This window comes from Acipenser ruthenus, chromosome 24, assembly GCF_902713425.1.
Source record: "Acipenser ruthenus chromosome 24, fAciRut3.2 maternal haplotype, whole genome shotgun sequence".
Lineage (NCBI taxonomy): Eukaryota > Metazoa > Chordata > Actinopteri > Acipenseriformes > Acipenseridae > Acipenser > Acipenser ruthenus.
This window is the reverse complement of record NC_081212.1, coordinates 7,497,071-7,521,193: the sequence shown is the minus strand read 5'-3', so window position 1 is coordinate 7,521,193 and position 24,123 is coordinate 7,497,071. Positions and strand designations below refer to the sequence as shown.

The window sequence follows — 24,123 nt, the reverse complement described above, 5'->3', positions numbered from 1 at the left end:
CTCAGTCACTGGCAAACTTTGTAATCTGGTTAGGAAGGCTTGTTTGTAGCAATCATAAATGCTGTGTGTAAAAATTATTTAATTTAATCTAACAACATCTTTATTCGTCAATTATATAGAACCTACTTTGTCTAAGGTATCTAAATATTCAGTTATACAGGGCCACACATACAAGTATCATCCTTTTTAAAGTCTTGTTTTGGATGCATAAAGAAAATGTGATATGCTTGAAACTGTAACCGAGTGGCTTCAGAACATTTTACATTCATAATGAACTGTCATTTTTTTATTTTGTAAATGTAACCCTTTTCTTCCATGGATACCAGTGCAGTGATGATTAAGTCTCAGAGTTGTATTAATTTGATCTCAGTACCACCACGGTTTCAATTTTAAAATAGGATCAAGCCTGGCATTTTACTTGTATGCAATCACACTAATAACACACACTCGTAGAGATGGTTTTCTCAAAGTCCCCCCCTTTTAACAGTGTATTGTATATAAACCACTATTTACATCAATCAAATAGATTCCTCTTTCCGAATCTTGCATTTTGTTTCGTAGGATTTCTGAAAGTCCAACTTAAACTGTAGAATGGTATCCAGAATTGAAATGGTGAATGGGCTCTGCTATTTCTGTACAGTTCCTGGCTTTGATAGTGTATTCCTTGTTATTTTTTAGAAAGCTTTAGCAAAGCTGTTGCCTGCCATATCTGTCTTAAGCACTGAAGCCTGTTGTATGGTAACTCCCTGTGTGAAAGACTGTGACCTGTATTAGTGATACAGGCAGCATTCTGTTCTGTCTATAACACTGCTGGGGTTTAGAGTCAAATCCAGCTAAATCCAAACGTATTTAGAAATATTTCACATCTGTACCTTGATTGACTGCTTTCGCTGCTTAACCCCTGTGGATTGCATTAACGTCGGATATACTTACTGGTAATGCCTGTTTTTTTCCTGCGATTAACGTAAGCCTATGAATTTGCAGTGATCACAAAACTGTCGTATTAGACTGTGCCTCGTAAGGTGTGCTTGGTAGCGTTTATTTCTTCCCTACCTTTCACTTTCTCCACTATATTGTTTCATCCCTCTTTTCATTTTCAGTGTCGCTCACGGAAGTTGCTCATGTCAATGTGTGTAGCAAAATCCTCCATAGTCCTTTTCATTAAATGGCGTTTGGGAATGATGAAACTGTAGACGGTTTCTTCTTTTAAAACAGAAAAATTGATTCGCTGTAATTACTATCCACAGTGAGACAAGTGTGTACTTCTCTGATTATAAACTGTACCCTGGAGTCAAACTACAACATCTTCCTTAGCTTTGTTAATTCTCCATCATTGTTCAGTATCGAGATCAGATATTTTACACAGCTCTTGAAATCTTTTTGAGTCAGATTCCTTATTTCACTGTAGATTTGTGGGCAAGGCAATTGTGAACAGGCAAATATGTTTGGATTTTATATTAGAAATATTTAGATTGCTGTCTAGATTTCTCTATGCTTCTTCGAAACAACCAGCAAATATAGATGTACACATTTACAACTAATTATAACAAATAAAGTACACCCAGCTGTATTTCTGTCCCCCAAAACCCCTTGATAAAATGACAGCCTTATTTTGTACAGTTACATGTCCATTTAAAGCAAATGGATGTGATGCAGTGACCCTGGCAGAGCCTGTGTAAAAACTCTGAGCTAAGCAGGTGAACTTTGAATAAACGCCTTGACCAAGCCTTTGGGTGGGATCCAGCTCTGCGCTAACAGAATAGAAAATATGATATCCGATTAGAGTGTATTAAGGGGAGCCTAAAGACTACACCAGTGTAATCCTTCAGTTTTACTGCTGGTATGCCTCTCTCGTTGAGGCACGCACTCCCAGCCAGATCCTCGCTACTCACCGCCTGAAGGATTAGGCTGTAACTGAGAGGGGCTCAATGGCATGAGAGGGTAAACCAAAGATTGTTTCAGGTGGGGATGGATTTTAAAGAGCAAATAGCTTCAGGTGTCATTTCAATATTTCCATTTCTATTTCATGATGCTTGGTCCTGTTGCTTAAATATTAAATCATTTTTATTCTTCTTTAAACCTGCCTTTATCATTCCCTTCAGATCATATGACAATATAAGCTTTCAAATGGCCCTGCCTCTTCTCTCCTTTTCTGTGTATATTGGTGGGTGGGGCTGGCAGGGTTGAAAGATTTGAATGGAATGAGCAGGGCAGTTCAGCGCAGGTATTTAGGATCTCCAGTGAAACTCAAAGCAAGCTCCAAGCCAAGTAGAGGGAGATTTAGAGCAAAATGTGTACAAACAAGCTGGATTACATAAATGCATCTATATGTAGAATGGGAATGCATGTAAAAAACCCAACAGTTTGTATTATTCTTAAAGAGTGAGTAGCAGGGTTCCGAAAAATATAGCGTTACACGTCCCCACGTGCTGCTACAACTGTTTAAATAACATACCTGTCATTTTTCTTTTCATTGTTAACATCCTGACAACTTTTTACACTTATAACTTTAAAGTCTGTTTCAAAGCTTGTTTCAAAATGTCCGATCCAGTGCACTGGGGTTTGAGATCTGTCCTCTAAATCACTGCAGGAAGAGAAATACAAAAAAAAAAAACATAACAAGTGCTCTGGCTTTTCTGGTCCGTACCACATCATGGATCGTTATTGCTGTGTTACCTGTTTGACAATGTGGGCAATAATCCTTACACTATGAGTGCACTTGAGCTGACATTTTGAAAAGAGCTTTGAAACAGACTTATAAGTGTAAAACATTGTCAGGATGTTAACAATGAAAAGAGAAATGACAGGTGCGTTATTTAAACAATTGCAGCAACACGTGGGGACGTGTAACGCTATATTTTCGGAACCCCACTACTTCCTCTTTAATGTGGTACGTATCAATTGACCGATCGACAAAACAGGTATAGAATGTGATGTGGACTGCACCCCTCTGCCTCCCGGGGGTCCCGATCCCGTAGTTTCAGATCCCCTCTTCCAGGCATTGGGAATAGAACAGGATAGGGATGTCAAGTGCAAGTTAACTGTCTGCTCAGCAGACCTCCTGCCCAGCTCACTGATACCCAGGCATTGCACAGTGCTGGAGAGGCTGCTCACAACAGACTTTGCACTGGGAAATGGAAGACCCACCTCCAGAGAATTCACATTATTATTATTATTATTATTATTATTATTATTATTATTATTATTATTATTATTTGTTTATTTAGCAGACACCTTTATCCAAGGCGACTTACAGAGACTAGGGTGTGTGAACTATGCATCAGCTGCAGAGTCACTTACAACTACGTCTCACACGAAAGACGGAGCACAAGGCGGTTAAGTGACTTGCTCAGGGTCACACAATGAGTCAGTGGCTGAGGTGGGATTTGAACCGGGGACCTTCTGGTTACAAGCCCTTTTCTTTAACCACTGGACCACACAGCCTCCATTGAGGGATTATTGATGTAATTCAATTTGAAACAGTTTTTATTTGTAAAATGCCTGGGACTAATCTAACCCATTTAAGGAGATCAGCGGTTATCAGTCTTTTGTATAAATCTGTCAGAATGAACGGCTGGTAACGTCTTTACTTTTTAAAATCTAACTCTGGGTTCAGTGGGCGGTTTGGTTGAAGCACTCAGCTGTGGTATAGCGAAAATCTCTTGTTATGTCTTGTGGTTCAGCCTTGCCGTGTTTGTTGTTCTGTTTTGGGTGAAGGAGTTTAGTATACATTGTGATGAAGCTGTACTAAGCAGGTGATATGTGAATAAATGCATTTACCAAAATAGCCTCCTGCTGCTGGAGCCTCTGGAGAATCGGTGAAAGGTGCTTCCATTCTGATTTAATCCAGTTTAAACGGTGTAGTGGGAAATCACGACATACTAATAATAAGTCTAGCCCAGTCCTAATGTACTGGAGTACTGGATGAAATCAGAATGGATTGGAGTTGTCTTGCTTGAATCTTGGTTGCATTATGACAGATTCCTGTAAGTTTCTGGATATTTATTTCTTACATTTGTTTCACATTTTTGTATCACAATGCTAAAAACCCAATCTCACACGTATGCAATGGTGCACATGAGCATTGCCGCACTCTATTCATTTCAATGTTACTCCCCTGAGTAGCATGCAATACATGTTGACTTTAATTAAATGTTTTAACACTAGGGTGGAATCATCAATGCTTTACGGTCCATTGCTCAGACCATTAAAATGTCTTCAGGTATTGAGAATCTGTGATTAATCCAAAGAAGGGCAGTGCTTTTCATACTGGATCAGGGTGCAGTACACAGTATGGTTTGACAAGCCTGTTACTGTATTAACTGTCTTGTCCTTCGCAGGGCTGATGAGATCGAGATGGTTATGACAGATCTGGAGAGAGCCAACCAGGTGAGTTTCTGATCTTCTTTTGGACAGGTTTTTATTTGTTTGAAAATCTGGGTATAATATAGTTAAAGGTAATATGACGACCCTCTGTATGATGGGCGTGTTCTGGTTTTAAAATTGTAATCGGTGTCAGGGTTGGGGTCAATTTCTGTTTTTCAATTCCAATTCCATTTCCAATTCCTTTTTAAAATCAATTCCCAATTATAATTCATTTCAAGGAATTGGAATTGATATTTTAGAGATTGTTCAACAAATAGTGACTTCAATTTAAGTCATCTGTTGGCACTGTGAGAAGCTCATTTTAGCAGAATGCTGCTAATTGCAATTTTGACCAACGATGTGTTGAACAGCACCTCTAGTAACAAACAAAACCCTACAGGTTTTTCCTTTTATTTTGCATTGTAGTGATGCTTTCATATTTAACTATAAAACAACAACAACAGAAAATGTATGAAAAACAAATATTGTATACGTCACATTTTACTGATCTTTTGAATGAAAACAGCAAGCTGGAACTGGAAGGAATGTCTTCATGCGAGTTAAAGTAATTGTAGCTAACAGAAATCTTACCCATTTTGCACTTCCATTAGCTACCCAGGTCTCAGATGTGCAGCTCTTGTTGAAACGCATGTTATATAGAATGTATTTTCATTTAAAAGAGACATCTGGCACTACACTAGCTTCAAGAACATTTCCCAGTGTGCTTGCCATGCCTTCGAGGAAGTCTGCTACTGCTTTACTTCCTTGTTCATTTCCCCCCAGCAGTGTTTTCAGTCACACCATGTTACTGGCTGAAAGCATGTCAGTCAATAAAGGGACACAGCTGATTGGTTTATTGACTGGAAAGAAGCCAGTGAAGGAGTGGGGACAATTTCACCAGTTGAAAGGAACCAGGAAGTGTAAGACAGTCTAATAACATGGCTTGCAAAGAGTGAGTTCTTTAACCTAGTGTAGAGCCAGATATCATGTTTTCAAATGACAATACGTGTTTGCTGTAGCATGCGTTTCTTTCAAAACTGCACATTTGTGAACAATATAATGAATAGCGCTTGGTGGAGAACATTTCTGGAACTATTGTGTTAGGTACAAGTACATTGAGTAGTAGTAGTAATATAGTAGGCAACTGAACCCCATGTAAGTACTGAGAAATCTACTACATTTACTGTATCTATATAGATACTTGTGCTGTGTCTTAGAACAAAAGCAATGCGTGTAATTAAATTTTACCTTTAGAAGACGGAAAAAAGCTCTGATCATTTTTCTAAAATCCTGCCGCTGTGTAATTATCTAACCCAAACCCTATAATTATTATTTTTTTGCTGTATATAATTTCTGAAGAGCAATCAGCTACATTATGATCAAATAATAAGACTAATTTACACAGCTATTGTAATTATTTAGCTTCTGAGAATGACACGTTTCATTAAAGTTTTAAGAACTTGGGACCATTGTATTTGGAGATATTTTGTGTGGGCTAGACAGAGGGATTGAATCCTGGCAAAGCTCCCACATAGAAACAGACAGATTACTATTACATCTTTAATACCTTGCTGTCAATCTAGAGACATCGATCTTATCAACACATATCAAGTCTGTACTACTAAATCAAAGTTGTATGTGTTCATTTTTTATGTTGATGCCAGTATATTGAGCTAGATTTATTAAGCCCTTGCTCCAGTTAGCTCCACTGTTTTCTAGGTGAGTTGAAAACCTATTAGATGTAAAACATAAGGTGGAGCAGGGGTCCCTGAGTGGCTCACCTGGTAAAAGCATGACTGAGTGGTGTGCAGGGAGAGTCATACAGTCAGGGGAGTGCCGGTTTGAGTCCTGGCTGTGCCAAGTTGACAGTCTACACTAGGGATTCCATAGGGAGCGTCTGGCTCTGAATCCCCGGGTTAGGGGGCAGAATCAGCAGGGACTGTTTCTCATAATCGCACTACAGCAGACCCTACTGGCTAAGCACCTGGTTAGCTCAAGCGGACACCTGCAGGGCTTACCTTTGCCTTCCAGAGGTCGGTAGCTCGCCAGCATCCAGAGAAGTTTAGAAATACTTAAAGAAACTTAATCAGTTCAATGACAAACAGTCTTTTTCAATGTCGTCAATTATATATACACACACACACACACTCAGGGGGTCCTATTTTGAGACAAGTGGAAAGGCAAGTATTCAAAGAGGAATTAAACAGTAAAAAAAATAAACTAGCAAGAGCTAGTGATTTGTTCTCGTTTCTTGTTAGTTTTGTGTCGTTAGCAATAACCTCTCAGAATACACTTGCTTCAGAATGTCCTCCCCACTGCATCCCCGTGGCGGGTGGAGAGGGGAGAGCAGGCGCAGTCTCTCCAGTGTTCCTCCTATCAGTCTGGGAGGTTCATCAGCCCGCGACGCCACTATCAGCAGGGGGATTCCTCTCCACAAGCGTGAAATTACTGTCATAATGGCTCCATTATTTCCTCCTTGTACCGTTTCAAATGAAAATCCATCACTTTCTGAATTTCTTATTTTCTGTCTCTCTCTCCCCCTTAATGTTTATTAGGTGGATTGTTTAGGAAATCAGTTACAGCCGCTGGTTCATGACTTGATGAATGTGCTTGTAGTAACTGTCGGTTGTTGAAATGAATCCGTTGTTTTTCTGGTGCAGAGAGCCGAGGTGGCTGAGAGAGAGGCAGAGGGCCTACGGGAGCAGCTGACATCCGCTAACAAATCCCTTCAGCTGGCCACGCAGATCCAGAAGGCCCCTGATGTGGTAAGGGCCACGGTCATTTAAACTGGGGGACTGATGCACATAGACCCCCCTCCCCCCATATTCACACAGCCTGGGCCATTTGATAGCACCCAAACACCAGCAATGTAAGTTATCACTACTAAATAGATACCTGTGCTACCCCCCACTGGGGTTTCAGTAGAGGAGCATGTACATACTGTATGAGAGAGAGACAGAGACAGACACAGAGAGAGAGAGAGAGAGAGAGAGAGAGAGAGAGAGAGAGAGAGAGAGAGAGAGAGAGAGAGAGAGAGAGAGAGAGAGAGAGAGAGAGAGAGAGAGAGAGAGAGAGAGAGAGAGAGAGAGAGAGAGAGAGAGAGAGAGAGAGAGAGAGAGAGAGAGAGAGAGAGAGTGAGAGTTGTAATGAAACTGGCTAAGGACATTCTTTGGCACACGTTTTAGAGTGTATTTAGCCACACTTTTTAAGTGAAATACACAATCTGGGAAAGGACACTGAAGCTAATTACTGTAGCTTATGAAACTACTCCATAAATCTCACCCACATTTGCTAGGTCTCACTTGTGCAATTTTGAATGCAAGCACAGCAAACATGTATGTGTGTTCTTTAGAATGATATCTGCTACTAGGTTTAATTACTTCTTTGGTCACCTTAGCAATGTCTTCACGGTCAAACCAGGTCAGTGGTTAGGGGAAGGAGCTGGATGTTTGACCCTGAAGGTAATTCTAAGGTGAAATAAACTAGGAAGGGCAATCATAAAAGATTACTTGAAAGTAGTCTTTCTTTAACTGTTTTCCATGTACTTATTTCAAAATGACCTACACAGGGAATGGAATTGCACTTGAGGGATGATTTATGGAATCACTTCATTATCCAGAACCTTTGTAACCAGGAGGTCCCCGGTTCAAATCCCACCTCAGCCTCTGGCTCATTGTGTGACCCTGAGCAAGTCACTTAACCTCCTTGTGCTCCGTCTTTCGGGTGAGACGTAGTAAGTGACTCTGCAGCTGATGTTCACACACCCTAGTTTCTGTAAATTGCCTTGGATAAAGGCGTCTGCTAAATAAACAAACAAATAATAACCCCTTCAAGGGTAGGAACATGGATCTTGCCGCATTCTTTGTCATTTGGTGGTGAGTCAGTGCCATGCCTGCTGGTTTGGCCTGGCTGACCCCGGTGTGCGGTGTGCTGTCTGGTCTACAGAGTTGGGGTCAATTCCATTTTTTCAATTCCAATTCCATTTCTCATCCCAGTTCCCTTTTATACAATTACAATTCCTATTCCGTTTTACGGCATAGTCTTTTAGGTTTATGCCATAGGCTTTATCAGGTTACCTGACAAGTTCATTAAGTAGTATTTGTTTGCTCAATAAAGCCTTTTTTTTTTGTAAAATGATTGGAATAGGTATTTGAATTGATTAAAAGGGAATTGGGATTAAAAATGGAATTGACCCTAACTCTGCTGGTCTGTGCCGGCAGGAGCAGGCACTGGAGGTGCTGACACGGTCCAGCCTGGAGGTGGAGCTCACAGCCAAGGACCGGGAGATTGGGCAGCTGGTGGAGGACGTACAGAGACTGCAGGCCAGCCTGAGCAAACTGCGCGACAGCTCAACCAGCCAGATCAGCCAGCTGGAACAGCAGCTCAGCACCAAGAACTCCACACTCAAGGTGATTGACCATGCCAGTCCTGCTGTACCCTGCTCCCCTGTGCTTTACCGAATATCTGTGTGCTTAACCCTGCTCCCCTGTGCTGTACCCTGCTCCCTGTGCTGTACCCTGCTCCCCTGTGCTGTACCCTGCTCCCCTGTGCTTTACGGAGTATCCATGTGCTTAACCCTGCTCCCCTGTGCTGTACCCTGCTCCCTTGTGCTGTACCCTGCTCCCCTGTGCTTTACGGAGTATCCATGTGCTTAACCCTGCTCCCCTGTGCTGTACCCTGCTCCCTTGTGCTGTACCCTGCTCCCCTGTGCTTTACCGAGTATCCATGTGCTTAACCCTGCTCCCCTGTGCTGTACCCTGCTCCCCTGTGCTTTACCCTGCTCCCCTGTGCTTTACTCTGCCACCCTGTGATTTACTGAGCACCCCTGTGTTTTATCTTCCACCCATGTGCTTTACAATGCTTTACTATTTTGCTGTACCCCCTAATTTCATCTTGAATTGAACATGTTTTTGCTTTGCGTCCCTGTGATTCTACGGTACTTCCCTCTGCTTTGCTGCACTTTACTGTACATTTGCCATGTTGTGAGATTTTGAACATATCGACAGTTAACTTTCCCTAATGCCTGCTGTCTCTCCAGCAACTGGAGGAGAAGCTGAAGGGACAGGGTGACTATGAAGAAGTCAAGAAGGAGCTGAAGTAAGTCTTTAAAAACCCTTTTGCAGTAGGTAGTGTGTGACAGAGGAGGCGGTGCAGGTAGGTGCTGGGGGAAGTGTTTGTCTGTTAGATGAATAACCATACATCCCTGTCAATGAACCCTGTTGGTCTGGCTTCCATCCTCCTGGCCCCTACCCTGTCTATGGAGTAGCCCAGTCTCCAGTATGGGTATAAAGAGGCATCATGATACAAATCAAGCTCCTGATCCTGATGACAATTTTTATCATAAATTCAGTGGGTGATTTTACTGAGTTTAATTTGAACCTTTAATGAATGGCTAACTTGAAACGTTTATTCGGGCCACATTTAGTTGGTCCCTTGACTGGCCTGAATAAAGAGGATTCACTGTATTACAATCCCCTGTAAGGGCGTCTCAACACGATGAAGCATTGCTCTCTTGGTGTCTAGCAGGGCATTCCTTTCCATGAGATATCTGAAACCAGCAGTGTAGCTCTCTGACAGACTGAATGCTTAGATCCCATTAACCTTTAAACACAGCCTGGAAATATCTCAAGATGGTCCACACGCTGCCGGCCACTCCACAGAGCAGAGCTCACATCTCATTGGCCGCACAGCTGTGGCTTGGTCTGCTTGTCAGGACAGTTCTTCCCATTAGTTTCTGGAACACAGTGTTAGAAGGCTTTTGCATCAAGTCCTGGGAAGTGGGAAGGAATGGGAGATGGGATCCTGAGATAGAGTTGGGTATGTATTCTGTTGAGCAGGAAGGGTTCAGATTTGAAATCTGACTTAGCGTTATATATACATAAATATATGTATATTTTTTTGTTTCTGTGTAAATGTTCTGCATTGCCCCTGTCTAATCGTTGTGTCACTCTCTTTGATTGTCTTTTTCTCTTTTCAGCTTGTGTGCATCCAGTGTGCCTGCTTCTCTACCACCTTTTCAAATCAGTTAGAGAATGTGCATCATGACGACTATTGCAGATACATAGAATACTGTGTAGGGTGCTGTACGATACAAGCTGATATCCACTCCATCAGGGGCCAGTGGCTGGCCGCGAGTGGCTTACTGGCCGCTCTGACCTTGAGTGGGTGAAAATCAGCTTGTACCTTACACAGCACCCTATACTATAGTTTTTATATAATATAGTTATGTTGATTTGACACAAACTATCTGACATAAAGAAAGATCAGATGGCTGCATCACATCAATGTCAGAGTCTACTACAGTATGTAGTATAAACCCACAGCACTTCCTATTAAAGGAATGTCTACAGATCCATATGGATTCCAGTGGACCAGTATTTAAATATTATCCATAAAAGTCACAAGAAAATAGAAGCCATTCATTGTTCAATTGGAATTCATTGTAAGTCATTTGAATTAGCAACCATTATCTTTACATACCACCACTACATAGGGTGTGGATGAGAGGAGATGACTACAAAGCTTGTTGTGTGTGTGTGTGTGTGTATGGAGGCTGATCTCAGAACTCACATGAAAGAAGCCGATTCTCTCTTTGTGATGCAGTTATCCTAGAATGCTGCCATTGAGTCACCACTGCTATTGTCCCTGCTGTCTGTTGCAGAAGGTAATTCAGTGCTGTTGTTTTTTTTCTCTGCAGTATCTTGAAGTCCATGGAGTTTGTACCGTCTGAAAGTTCTGCTACACAGGTACGGACCCCAGCCGTAAGGACAGTGCTGGCTTGGGACATGAATCCACTAATCTACTTGTCCTGAGGCTGTTATTTAGTTTGATTGTTACTGTATTATCACAACTGTAAGCCCATGCGCCTGTGAGTAAATGTAAGCGCATGAAGAGTTGAAGCAGATCAAAGTAAAAACTTGTATATATGGATAAAACTAATGCTAACTGACTTATTATGAATTGTGTGGTGTCTGTCCAACATTTTTAATCCAAAGCTTTGCAAGTGTTTATAGTGTAATCATAATTTACAATGTAATTTTGCCATGTGTCTGAACATGGGTGTAAACACTTATTTTTGCAATAATACGGTACCTGAACTCTAGGGTCCTGGTGATCAGTCAGGCTCCTGCTAAACATGCTCTGAACTGATCAGACAAACAGAGTGTTGTATTTACACAATTCAGAATGTCTTTAATCGTGTGGATGCTGTTCTTGCACAATAATAACTGACAGGCATGCTAACAGGACACAATCTAAGTGACCAACTGTAATCTTGATTTTGATAGAACAGCATTTTGGCATAGTGAGGTTTAGACTCTAGCACTAGCCATGGATCCTGGTATTCAGAAATATAAATGTAGTTATATTGTTTAAAGACCAGGCTCCAGAAATATGGGCATTGTGTCCTCAACTTGTTTAATAAAGGTCAAGTAATGTGTTTCTTGTAAACAGTTGTAGGGGGTTCTGTAGCAATTCACAAGTTCCATAATGTATTATTTTTTTAGTAGTGTTTGAGTGCCGGGGTGCGGGGTGGTGTGGTGTGTTGGTGACGGTCTCCCCTCCTTTCCCAGGATGCGTCGAAGCCGCTGGAGGTGCTGCTGCTGGAGAAGAACCGCGCCCTGCAGTCCGAGAGCACCACGCTGCGCATTGCCAACAGCGAGCTGAGCGGTAAGGTCCTGGCACTGGGGAGGGGGGCCTGGGCATCTCAGATATGCTCTGCATTGAATCCAATTGAAGAAGACACAGAGTGTTTTTAGGGGATTCAGCTTCTGTTTCATCATCAATAGAGCATTGAAGGCAGTTGCTGTAAAGTCAAAGCAAGCATACAGTGCTTAAGACTTGGGAGAAACAGGAAAAACCCACCAAGATAGTGATAGTACGCCTCACAAATGGGTTAGGGTACTGTTTAAAACTTCAAACACTATATCAGACGTGTATCTACTTGACTTATATTTTCAAAGCGTTTACTCCAGGCTCTTATTATTTTATAGTAGAAAAAGACGTGTTTGTTTTACTAGAAACCAGCACTAAATTACATAATTCAAGTCCTTTAGTTCTTTGTTGAGTAACTTAAAGGGAGAACGCTCTGAGAATAAGGCCTGCATTGTCTTATAGTTTGACCACACTGTTTATATCCCCATGCAAATGTTATTTTTATGCTCTTTTAAGGTTGCACACATTTATTCTAGATGGTGCAACGCTGGCACCTTGAGGGCAAGCACATTAAACCCTGACTCCCCTCCCCTCGTCCTGGCCTTTGAGCAGTGCTCTGTGCAGGGCTGTGGAAATGTCACAGGAATGCGCTTCAGGTCTGCATAAAGAGAAGCACTTTTAAGTATTGTAACTGTGCTTTTTTATTTGTGAACAAGCTTTCTTATTCATGCAGAGCCCCCTGCAACAAATATGGATTCTAGCATTGACAATCACAATGCATTTTAGACTTGAAACACTTACAGTAGTAATTTAGCAAAAAGAAACTAATTTCATTCAAAGTTGATCAACCATTTTATTTTAGTAATGCATTCATTAAACTTTAGATCAAGCTGGTTATTGTGCATCCTTTTAGAATCCAGTTAAAAAAAAAATTAATGTAATTTTTAATGAATGCTTTTTGAACTCTGACGTATTGGAACACCAAACACCTTGAGATGTGCTTAAAGAGTAACCTGGTGTTAGTGTGAAATATCAGAGATGCAGCAGCAAGAAGAATGACATCGGAGCCTCTCTGGAGCCACCAACAATACATTCTCCCACACAAGGTTTCATCCACATTGTTAATAGTGTTGTTCCAATGGTACTTTGTAACAGTGGTGCAGAAACAAGGGATCTATGATTGGGGCTGTATTTTTTTTCATGGTAAAAAATGGCTTATTTCACTATTTAAAAATAGGTATTTTCAGATATGTCATGATTTAAACATGATATATGTATTTAAGCAGAATAGTCACATTCAAAATTCATTCAACAAATGTTCCCAAATCTTTAAATGCTTACCTGAAAAATAGTACATGCTAATTTGTAGAATATTTCATTTGTCCACCTTTTAAAGACATTTACATTTTTGTCATCAGTGAATTATCAACCAAAATAAAAACATAAATAAATGTAAAAATAACAACAAGCATGTGACATGTCCCCTTGTACTGGACAGAGAGATCTTTAGCAGAAATATGTGTTTATGTTTAAGTATATTTACACTATTCTCTCAGAAATGGGACCTTTCACATATTACATGGTAATGGCACATTTCACAGGTATCGTGAAATCTGTGATGCGTATGGGGAGCATCAAGAAATTGTCCAAAGAGTTTAATCTGAATCTACAGCCATACTAATCATTCTGCACAGACACATGTGCTGTGTGTGTAGCTGTGTCTGCACTGCAAGGTTAAACAGAGGTGTCAAGGTGTTATACAAATTATTTGAGTCCTGTTTTGCTTTAGGTCAGGTTGACCTGATAGAGCATTCAAGTTTTAAATCATAATCTCTTCATCATGACATTTTATGACTTTTCTTTCAACCTTTAGAAATACCAAGTTTGTTTTAAATTTAGCAGTATTGAGTGTTTAATAGTAATGGGAACATAATCATAGGTTATGCTTGGGGTCAGTGTGATAGATGTAGACACATTCTCAACATAATAGGAGGGTTATGTGCTACAGTTCAATGTTAATATGCTATAGGAGTTTCTGTTTGATCAAAAACATTTTGTATATTTTTTATTTTGGTATATTCTCAGAAATGTTCTAGTTTGAGATGTGGCTCATTGCCTGTAGTCTTTCAATACTGCTGTCCTAATCAATGTATATTCTTGGTAGCTGCAACCAACCCACTGCAGTTTATATCAGTCCCTTCTTATCGTTTTCAAAACCGATCCACATCAAGCTCTTTGGAAACTTCAAAGTCGAGCAGTGCTGTTCAGTCCTTAGTCGGCAACTTTTATTTATTTTTTTGATCTTTATTTTTGTAATATTTGCGCAAAATTTTACAATGACAGAATCCATCAGGATTTTTCTTTCACATTTTTTTTTGGGGGCGGGGGTTCCTTTAAAATATGAAGGACTTTGGTAACAATTCGCTGGCTTCAATCCACCAGAATTTTTTCTTTTTTTTTTCAAATACGGCCAGCATTTTTTGGTATCTTTTTAAAGTACTGTGGCACAAAAGACTAACAATTCACTGGCCTCAGTCCACCAGGATTTTTCTTCCATATATGGCACAACACACACACACCCACACACACACACATATATCTGTTCAGTGGCCTCAAGGATAAGCAATGTGTGGTGATGCAACACAAGACTGTAACAATAAAACATCCCACAAGCTGTAACCAGCCAGCCCCCGATCAGTTATGAAAAGAAGGGAAAGAGATTCAGGAGAAAGACCAGCACGGAGGTAGCCTGGACACAGCTGCCTCTGCCTACATAGATCTACATGCCTGCCAGGGACAGCGCATCGCTGCAGTTTAGCGTTCATTAGGCAAACGACACAGGACACTGTTAGTAGGCAGATGCACTGTACTTCCTTCCACAGAGTAGGGGAGCAGGCATGCATGTTTCAGTCCACCCTGCCTCGGCTGCAGATTAAGCAGTAAGGACGGTACCAGGCTTCCACTGCAGGGACTCAGCTGGATACTGGAGACAGGGTGAGAAAGAAGCGGACTAACTGACATTAATCCACCTGAGCTCCCAGGACTCCAGACCACTTCTAACAGGGTTCTGTCAGCACTGGCTGGAGAGCGGTGGCCTTTGTTTTGTTTCTATCAATTGGAAAGACTTGAATTGGGTATAGGCTTCTCTGACTGGCTTCACCATACAAGAAAGGTACAAACATCAAATGCATAGGCGTTTTGTCTGTGGGGGGTCTGAGCAAATAGCCCTATTTATCTATCTTTTTTATTTTTTTATTTTTTTTATATAAAGTAAAAGATGCACTTTTTTCTTCCTTTTTTGTAGTTTTTTTTTTAAACCCAGGCTAATATATATATATATATATATATATATATATATATATACATATATATATATACATATATATATATTTTTTAGTTTAACTATGCTTTTTTATTTTATTTTTTTGACGCACACCCTTTCGCTCCCCCATAATGCATTGTGTTTGACCTTTCTTGTAGGGTCGGCCGGGAGGAAAGGGAAAGAGCCGACACCGGAAGCAAGCCAGCGCGCCGTCACCACCACCTCCACCAAAGCCGCTGCCATCCTTCAAGCCTCTCCTCCCCCCTCCCAGCTGCTACGGGTGTCTGCCAACCACAGCACCGGCGCTGCAGAGCAGGCCTCCAGCGCCAACGGCACCCACCAATTCTCGCCCACCGGAATCGGACAGGATTTTTTTGGGTCCCCCCTGGTTGGCACAGCCACTGCTTTCCCTCTGGCGGGGAAGGTGGCCCTGAACTCCCTCCTTCAGCGCCAGCTCATGCAGACTTTCTACTCCAAGGCCCTCCAGGAGTCCAGTGCAGGCACCCCCACCATGCTCTTTTCCCCTGGGCACTACAGCACAAACTCCCTCTCCGCCAGCCCCCTCCAGCAGCAGCAGCAGTCCGGCAGCCCGGATGTCAATGGCATGGCTCCCTCCCCATGCCAGTCTGAGGGCGCGGGCAGCGTCTCCGAGGGTGAGGACATGGACACTGCGGAGATCGCCCGTCAGGTCAAGGAGCAGCTCATCAAGCACAACATCGGGCAGCGCATCTTCGGACACTACGTGCTGGGCCTGTCCCAAGGCTCGGTCAGCGAGATCCTGGCTCGGCCCAAGCCCTGGAACAAGCTGACCATCCGCGGCAAGGAGCCCTTCCACAAGATGAAGCAGTTCCTGTCCGACGAGCAGAACATCCTAGCACTGCGCAGCATCCAGGGCCGACAGAGAGGTGAGTAGCTGAGCCGAAACACCCACACACAACCATACACCAGCCTCATTCACACTTACAAAAGTTTACCATAGCAAAACCAAAGCATACTGAAAGCACGGTGAAGCATGAGCTTTGTTCAGCCCATAGAGGTATCGTAAAGCATATTTAAAAACATGGTAAACTATGGTAAATGCATATTAAACATGAATGCTGAAATACTGTGGTAAACAAACCTATAAAGGGTATGACATGAACTTTTGAAACTTTGTCCAGGATCAAATCAAAGTGTTGGTCCCATCAAAACTAGATAAAGCTGTAGCTATTATCTTTGATTTAATTCAGATCTTGGTGTTGTATTCATAAAACAATACCTTCCTGGGAAATGCCTGTGAGTGCAATGCGCCCACCAGCGTACTAATGCTTTATGAATAAGCCCTTGGTCCCACGATGGGGATGTTATTGGTGTTATTGTTTTTACTCTCAAACTTGTTTCAGAATAGGGCCCTCAAACTTTTATATATAAAAAAAAACATATCCTAGAGTGGTTACATTAATTGGAAGTAGAACAGAAAAGCAGCGCTCAACATGATTAGAGATTAATGCTTAACTAATAGAAATGCATGATAACTATTCATTTAAAAGAAACGGATGTAAGGCTGTTGGCTATCATTTTGAGCGCTATCTTGTCTGTTACCACTGTTCTATTGGCTTATAAAGTTAATGGCCTTTTGGCAGTGTTAGTACACAATACAAAGCCATCAGAATGCTTTATTTTGTCTGTTGACTGTAACACGCGTTTTAGGAATCAATAAGACACTCTAGGACCAAATAATAAGATCTCAAACAATCCAATACCAATACCGCATGTAGGCCGCACTTGGTTTCTTCCAACACGTAAAATCCTTCTTTTGGTGGAAGTTTCTGTACCACTGCAGTAAGAAAATAAGCCAGTGTGGATTAAAACACAAAGTGATCACAGGTTTGCAACAAGATTTACAATTATTATTATGCAGAAACTTTAGTATCAGGTGGATTTTCTGTTGCTGCAGGAACACTAACTGTATTACAAGAACATTAGAAACTCACATTTGATTTGTATTCATAAAACCCTGGCGTGCTGGGAAGTGCCTGTGAAGGCAGTGTGCGTACCAGCATACTGATGCTTTATGCATCTAGTTCCGTGCTGCTGTTCACTGGGAAGGATTAAAAGGTATGTGTCTCGCTTCTATAGCACCAGCCAGCACTGACCAGCTTGCATTCATAAGCAATGAGAACGTGTGGTGAAGATGACCTAATGGCACATGTGGAAATATTAAGGGTGTTAGTCATAGGTTCTTATTAACTTGTGAATTATGTACATATATACAAAACTAGACATTTTAAACATTGGGAAACTCTCTGAACAGTGGCAGTGTATATTTATTCTAATACATGGTCTATAACTTGGTTGTACTGAATACAATTATTAAAATTAATGTTGCTAAAATGTTTAAATGTATTTCATTATTGCTGAACAGTTCTGTCAGATAGCTTGTCACTTAATTCATTATCTGGGAATTGCTCCGGTTCGAATTTAACAAGAACAAAATGAGAACAATTAAAAGCTGAGTATGAACAACCTCTGTTAGTCTTTATAAATAATAGACTCATGTTCCAGACTGTAAACATTTAGATCCGTCGCAGCGCTTTATAGAGGTAGACATGAATAAAGCAGTGATATTAGTAACTTTTAAAGGGGAATAACCAAACATTTAAAAATCATTTTCTTCCTCCCTTATCCTTTTTGCTGTGTATTGTTCAGTGCAAGATTTATTTTCACTTCACTTGGTTGAGCTTGTTTCCCCTGCCACCACTGTGAAAGCAGGTGGGGTCTTCATACCTGCTGCACAGGAAGTATATTTCAGTGTAAAAACCTCCGGGAGTGTGACTTTTTGGTTTCTGGATGATAAAACGCTTTGAAATTGTGACTTTCTTGGTACTGTATTTGGTGATTCTCTAGGTCACGTTGGATTGTGGGTATTGTACAAGTAAGAGCTATTGTCTTAATATTTGGTGCACAGCTGTATGCCGTGATTCTCTCAGTTACGTTTGTATTGTCTGGTAAAAAAAGTATCTGCTTCACTGCCAAATTGTTTTAACATTACAACAATGTTAATTGCAGTAGACTACAGAACCCCCTTTTCTAATTCTAATCTGGTTTTGTTGTCTAGTATTTTACTATAGAGATGTAAGTATTTTTCCCAGTTGGTGTACTGGATCAAATCCCAATTTGGATCAAGTTTGTCATGGCAAATGAGACTCTTTTACATGTTGATTAAGCCAGTTGTGAATATACAATGGACAGTCCCTACAATAAAGCTGTGTACATAATTATATCAGTAATCCATAAATGCCAACATGACAAGTATCTGCTTGATGCGTGCTTAACAGTAGCTACTAATAGGAGTCTCTCTTAATTATAACCAGGGAACAACTTGAACTTGACAGCTAAACAAAATGCTGCCCATGGCAAAACTCTGTGTGGCACAGTTCTACTGAGCAGAGCTCATGGAACGTGTGTTCTTGAGTCTCCATATTCGTGTCTGCTATTTGGAATTGCTACAAAGGAAATGTCTGCTGCCCATTCAGTTGTTCAGCTTTTAAAAGACTTGCAATGCCTGTATAAGGAGAATGAGCTCTATCCAAACTGAAAGGTGGGACTTACACCCCTTTTAAAGAAATGTCCCCACCTTTCTGTAGCTTTAGTTCCCGTTCACTCATTCCCCAGTTGTTGTGCAGTATTATCAGTCATGTCCCCAGCAGAGCATATTATAATTTAAATGCTTGGTGGCCACCTCTAAGCATGTTGAGGGTGTGTTTCTCTTGTATTCTTCCACTCGCGGGCCTGACACAACAAAGAGTGTGTGGGAAATACACTGTCAGCATGATTCGAGGGAGCCACCGAAAACATACATTGCAATATTTTAAAAGCTTTGCTTTCTCTGCTTAACCAGCACGGAGCAGAGGGAGGCTGTTACACAGGTACAAGACTGTTCCTTTATTTGTAGAGGGACCGTTAGATACTAAAACAGAGCAACAGCATACTTCCTAGACCCGAGTCCTAGGCTTTGTTGAAGCTTAAATAGAAAACACAAACTGAAAACACTAAAAAGACACAACTGCACAGTAGAAAACGTTCGCTCCAGAAAACATCATTGCATAGAAACTTGCCAGAAACGAAACTGATAAAAAAAAAATAAGCAGTCAAAATAAAGTACAATCTGATGTAACCCTGCTACAGAATTGATGAGGATTTGAGGTATAGTCAACAAGTAATATACAGTGGAATGCAGAGTAATACATCAGTTGGTCAGGAACAGCTCTGTGTCAATACTGTTCCAGTAATAGCTAGCAATAGTGCCAGAGGTGTACGAAACTAAGCACACAGGCATTTAGTCTAAATAGCACAGTAAAAGACGTCTGGAGTAAGCTGTAGTTCTTTAAAAGAGCGAGCCAAAATCACTAGCCCATTGATTAAGAACATATTTATAATAGCTAACATAGAAGGGATTGTTCATAACATCATTAGGTAAAATGAGGTTTAAACCTTAAAAAATTCCACTCAGGAGGTCAGGTAGAACTCAAATAGAGCAGCAGTAATTACTGCAGTCTGGTTAGAATGGATGGAGACACCTGGAAGGAAGGATCAGCCATATAAAAGATTCAGTATCTACAGTGGGGCCAAGCTTGGGCTAAATTGGCCCTTGTTGTTAATTTAATTGAAGAAGTTCCTTAAAATTTAAGCTGCCAATGGGTCACTTTAAACTCAGTTGTAACTTAGCCCATTTTGCGGCTGATCCCTTTTTTCAGGCAGTTTCTGAACATGTCAGATGTATACGGTAAATACAGTAAAACCAAAGGGACTGCATATTGGCACCAGGAATTAGAAGGGGGTAGGAAGTCTTTGCTGTGTATTACTGGCTGTAAAGTGGCTGCCAGTGCAGAATTGCTGTAGGCTTATATTGTCGAGATCAGTTTAGTTCAGTTCCACTCCCCTGATTCTAACCCCCTCCCCAGTTCCATTGGGATGTCCAACCCCTGACTCATCTTCTATCTGTCGCCGCTTGTTTTTCAACAGAGAATCCAGGCCAGAACCTGAACAGAGTATTTCAAGAGCTACCGAAAAGAAGAAATGGCTCAGAAGGTACGTCGCGGCCAGGTCTGTGCTCTGGTGATTGGAGTGTGATAAACTATACTTGTGTGTGGTTGTCTTAGCTTTGCACACGTTTCTCATTCTGGCCTGGAATCTGGTAAAAAAAAAAAAACAGCGACGTGAGTGTTTCAGGAAAGAGGAGGGGGTCGGGTCACCCGGGAAAAAAAACTAAAGAAATACCCAGTTCCTGATGTGGTGGAAATACAGTGAAATCTGAACTAACTGGTCTCCGAAGGGGCTGCGTATTTGTGGTTGCTGTAGACAGGTGCCATTTACTTGCACATGTATGTCTTGGGTTTACTAGCTGGTCTGAGAAGATGACCACTTAGTTCAGGTGACTGTGTTAATACAGGTTTGAAAGCTGAAACAAAAAATACACTTTAAAGTCTCCGAAGGTCTATTTAAAATACCCATATCAAACGATTGTACTAGTGCAATGAACCATTGTGATCGTCACTTCTATGTAATAAGTAACCAGGATAAAAAGTCTCCCAGTTCAGATCTGCATGATAAGCTGGAAAGGCGTGGTTTAGTCTGACTTTGTTAGTTCTTTCAAATGAGGTTCTCCCTCTCTGAACCATTTGTATCGCCACCATAAACACGCACTCGCTTCAGGAACGTGTGCTATGGGCAGCAGCTGTGGGACCGTCAGATTCAGGAGGTGTGAGGGGATTAGGACGTACTCAGCCCACTGGTTACTGTAACCTCCTTGACTCGTGCACAGCGTGCCGTTTGCGCTAATTCAACCCTGTCCATTTAACACCATCTCTGATAAAACAGTGAAGACATTGAGAAAGCCTTCTAGTCGGAGTGCTTTTCATCAAATTGAGTTTCTTTTAGTGTTTCCAACTATAAAAACAATCACGGTATTCTGTATACTACACAGTACAACAGTTTTTGTCCATCATTAAAATATATGCTGTCTAGTTATCAGTTTTAGCAAAATCTATAAAAGAGAATATGGGTGTGCATAATGCATTACACGGGTGTGCAGGATTTAAAAAAAAAAAAAATAGTTCAAAGCAAGTGTACGCACTTAAATGTGTTTAAAAGTAAACCGTGCTACAGTCTATTTTAATGATATAAGTAGTGCTGAGTTTTAATAATGCCACCGTCTTAAGTTCTTTTGCACACCTCCTTCCTCTGTCTCTTTTAATTGTTGATAAGGGTGTCAATGGGGAAACGGGAGCTGGATTGATACAGAGTTAAAAGCATATAGATCATTACAATAGACCCTTAGTAAAGTATCAGGGATTGTACTGCACATCCTGAGTGTGGAGTGCGGTTCTTTTCCTCTCTTGTGCTGGACTGCAGGGCTGGTTTACAGTTGACTTGTGTTGACTGGGTTGTTTAGCCTGTGCTGGAGTGGTAAAGCCTCTCTCCCCCTCCTGTGGCCTCACTCTCTGGTCTCTGCCCTCGCAGGGAACATTACGACCCGGATCCGAACCTCAGAGAGCGGGTCTGACGAGGCCATCAAGTCCATCCTGGAGCAAGCCAAGAGGGAGCTGCAGGTGCAGAAAACAGGTGAGGCAGTCAGCCTGTGAAAGCGTTCCCTGTGCAGTGCAGCTGTGCCCTTACAGTCAGTCATGTTTACAACAGAAGCCAGCTGGCACAAATGGAAGGCCACTGCTGTACACAGAATAGTTTCACGTTTTTGCTGTTCTTTCCTGGGATTCTACTGCATTTAAAGTAGATTTAGCTACAAATACCATTTATAAGCCCCTCCCTTACCTTTTTTGTGTTGGCAGTGATTATCAATGATTATTAAGATATTTGTGACCTTTCAACTCTGTGGAGGTAACAGAGTTTAAAGGTTACAGCAGTACTTGATTTCTCAAGACATGGGAAGACCACATAAGCCAATTGTGTTCATGTTGCAGTAAGTTTCAAAATTATGGGTGAAAATCTGTGATTTTTGATACACCCTCTGTAAAAATAGGGAAAAAATAAAGCTCCTGTAAAACTTCAAAACAATCCAGTCTGAACACATTTTTATAACCAGGTGTAATGGTTAATGAAAGTTGCTGTAATCTGCGCTGTTCCTTCAGTTTTGTTTTGTTTTTTACTGTAAACGTCAACATGCAGTTACATTAACTACGGTAAAGCGACACTATACAGTACAATAAAAGTCTAGGATCTGGAAAAAAAAATTGCTAAAACATGCTGCTAATGTGTTGAGTTCCATCCAAGTATATGCTAAATCCATGTAGTTAATACAATGGTTCAGTGTATGTGATCAATTCACCTCTTTAATAACTCTGTGCCTGTGTCTGCAGTGGAGCCCTCCCAGCCTCCTCCCCCCTCCAGCAGTGTATCAGGGGGCAGCATCGGCAGCTCTGATGAGGCTATCCGCTCAATCCTGGAGCAGGCCCGGCGTGAGATGGAGGCCCAGCAGGCTGCTTTAGATCCTGTCCTCAAAGCCACGCCCATCTCCCAGGCCGACCTATCGCTGCTGTCTCCCAAGCTGCTGACCTCTGCCTCCCTGACGGCTGTCCCCACCTTCTCCCCACTGGCCTTGTCCCTGAAAAAGGGCTCCTCCTCCATCCTGGACTTCCACTCCGGAGGCTCCATCAAGAAAGAGAGCACAGAGTCGTCCATCGCAGAGCTGCATGGCATCACCGACGGAGGCCCTAAGCAAGGCAAGAACGCAGAGAGCGGGCGTGGGGGCTCCTGGAGGGACCAGTGGTGGAGCACCATGCACTCCGAGAGGCGGAGCGCACCCCCTACTGGAGACGAGAGCCGCCAACAGGAGGAAAGCAAAGAGGTATGAGCTGGACTTCAGATCTCTGGGCGGGGCAGTGGGTTAGTGGACTACCCTCATCTCTGGAGGTTTGAATTCAAGTACTGTGTAATGGGTCTGGTGGTCTAAACTTAGCCCTCAGTAGACAGTAGCTTGAGCAATCCACTAAATGAAAGTCAAGTGCTTCTGTGTAGGGCAACATAGGGAAACGCTTATGCTTTATGGTCTATCCCTGTTGTGTGGACTTTTTTGTAAACTCCAAAATTCATTACAGAAATGAAAAGCCAACAGTATTATAGGCAGTAGCCCCAGTTGATGGAAGTCGGATTATTTCAAACAAAGTGTATAAATGAAAAGAATAGAGTACATTTGCAGGGGATAGTTCACTAGCTGCTTCAGTACTGACAAGATGAAACGATTGCTTTATTGAGAACTGTAATCTTATTATTTTTCTCGAATCATGTGTCCGACATTGTGGCGCGTGTAGATAACATGGTTATTAAGCACGTCTCCAGATCCCTATACTCCTTGCACATTGCGCAATGACACATTCTATAGATTAATGGCAGAATGTTACACTTCAGAAAGAGTACACAATTAGTCAAAACTGTAATAAATCTTGAAGATCACTTTTATTTATCTAGTCTAACAGACCGAGTAAAATTAATATGTGCTTCAGCGGTGAAGGCAGATAACCAAGACCTTTGACTACTGGCCCTGACTGAGAGTCTTTTAAACCCTGGCAGATCTTTCAGCACCAAGTGGCTTTACTGAAAGACAATCCCAGTATAATTAATTTCATACTTTTAAATAAACTAAAATGGGCATAATGTAAACTGCTCAGATTTTCACGAAACTTATAAGGAGTAGGAATGAAGGACCAACTGTTGTATTAGGTAATATACTTATTACCTAATACAATACCTTATTTTAGTTAGCATATACATTAACACAACTTTTTCAA

General features: G+C 41.5%; 1 protein-coding gene across 6 annotated transcripts in view; it reads left to right on the top strand.

Annotated features, from left to right (window-relative positions):
- Nucleotides 1–24,123, top strand: part of LOC117429602 (protein CASP-like) — a 163,267-nt gene that overhangs the window by 99,053 nt on the left and 40,091 nt on the right. For 3 of the 6 annotated variants that reach the window (XM_058998294.1, XM_058998291.1, XM_058998295.1), the window contains exons 9-18: nt 4,341–4,389; nt 7,026–7,130; nt 8,586–8,774; nt 9,404–9,462; nt 11,063–11,111; nt 11,937–12,033; nt 15,499–16,245; nt 20,345–20,425; nt 21,842–21,943; nt 22,696–23,183. In XM_058998294.1, coding sequence (XP_058854277.1) covers nt 4,341–4,389; nt 7,026–7,130; nt 8,586–8,774; nt 9,404–9,462; nt 11,063–11,111; nt 11,937–12,033; nt 15,499–16,245; nt 20,345–20,425; nt 21,842–21,943; nt 22,696–23,183 — 1,966 coding nt within the window. The remainder of the gene's footprint in view (nt 1–4,340; nt 4,390–7,025; nt 7,131–8,585; nt 8,775–9,403; nt 9,463–11,062; nt 11,112–11,936; nt 12,034–15,498; nt 16,246–20,344; nt 20,426–21,841; nt 21,944–22,695; nt 23,184–24,123) is intronic. The other 3 variants (XM_058998292.1, XM_058998293.1, XM_058998296.1) reach the window with 3 other exon arrangements.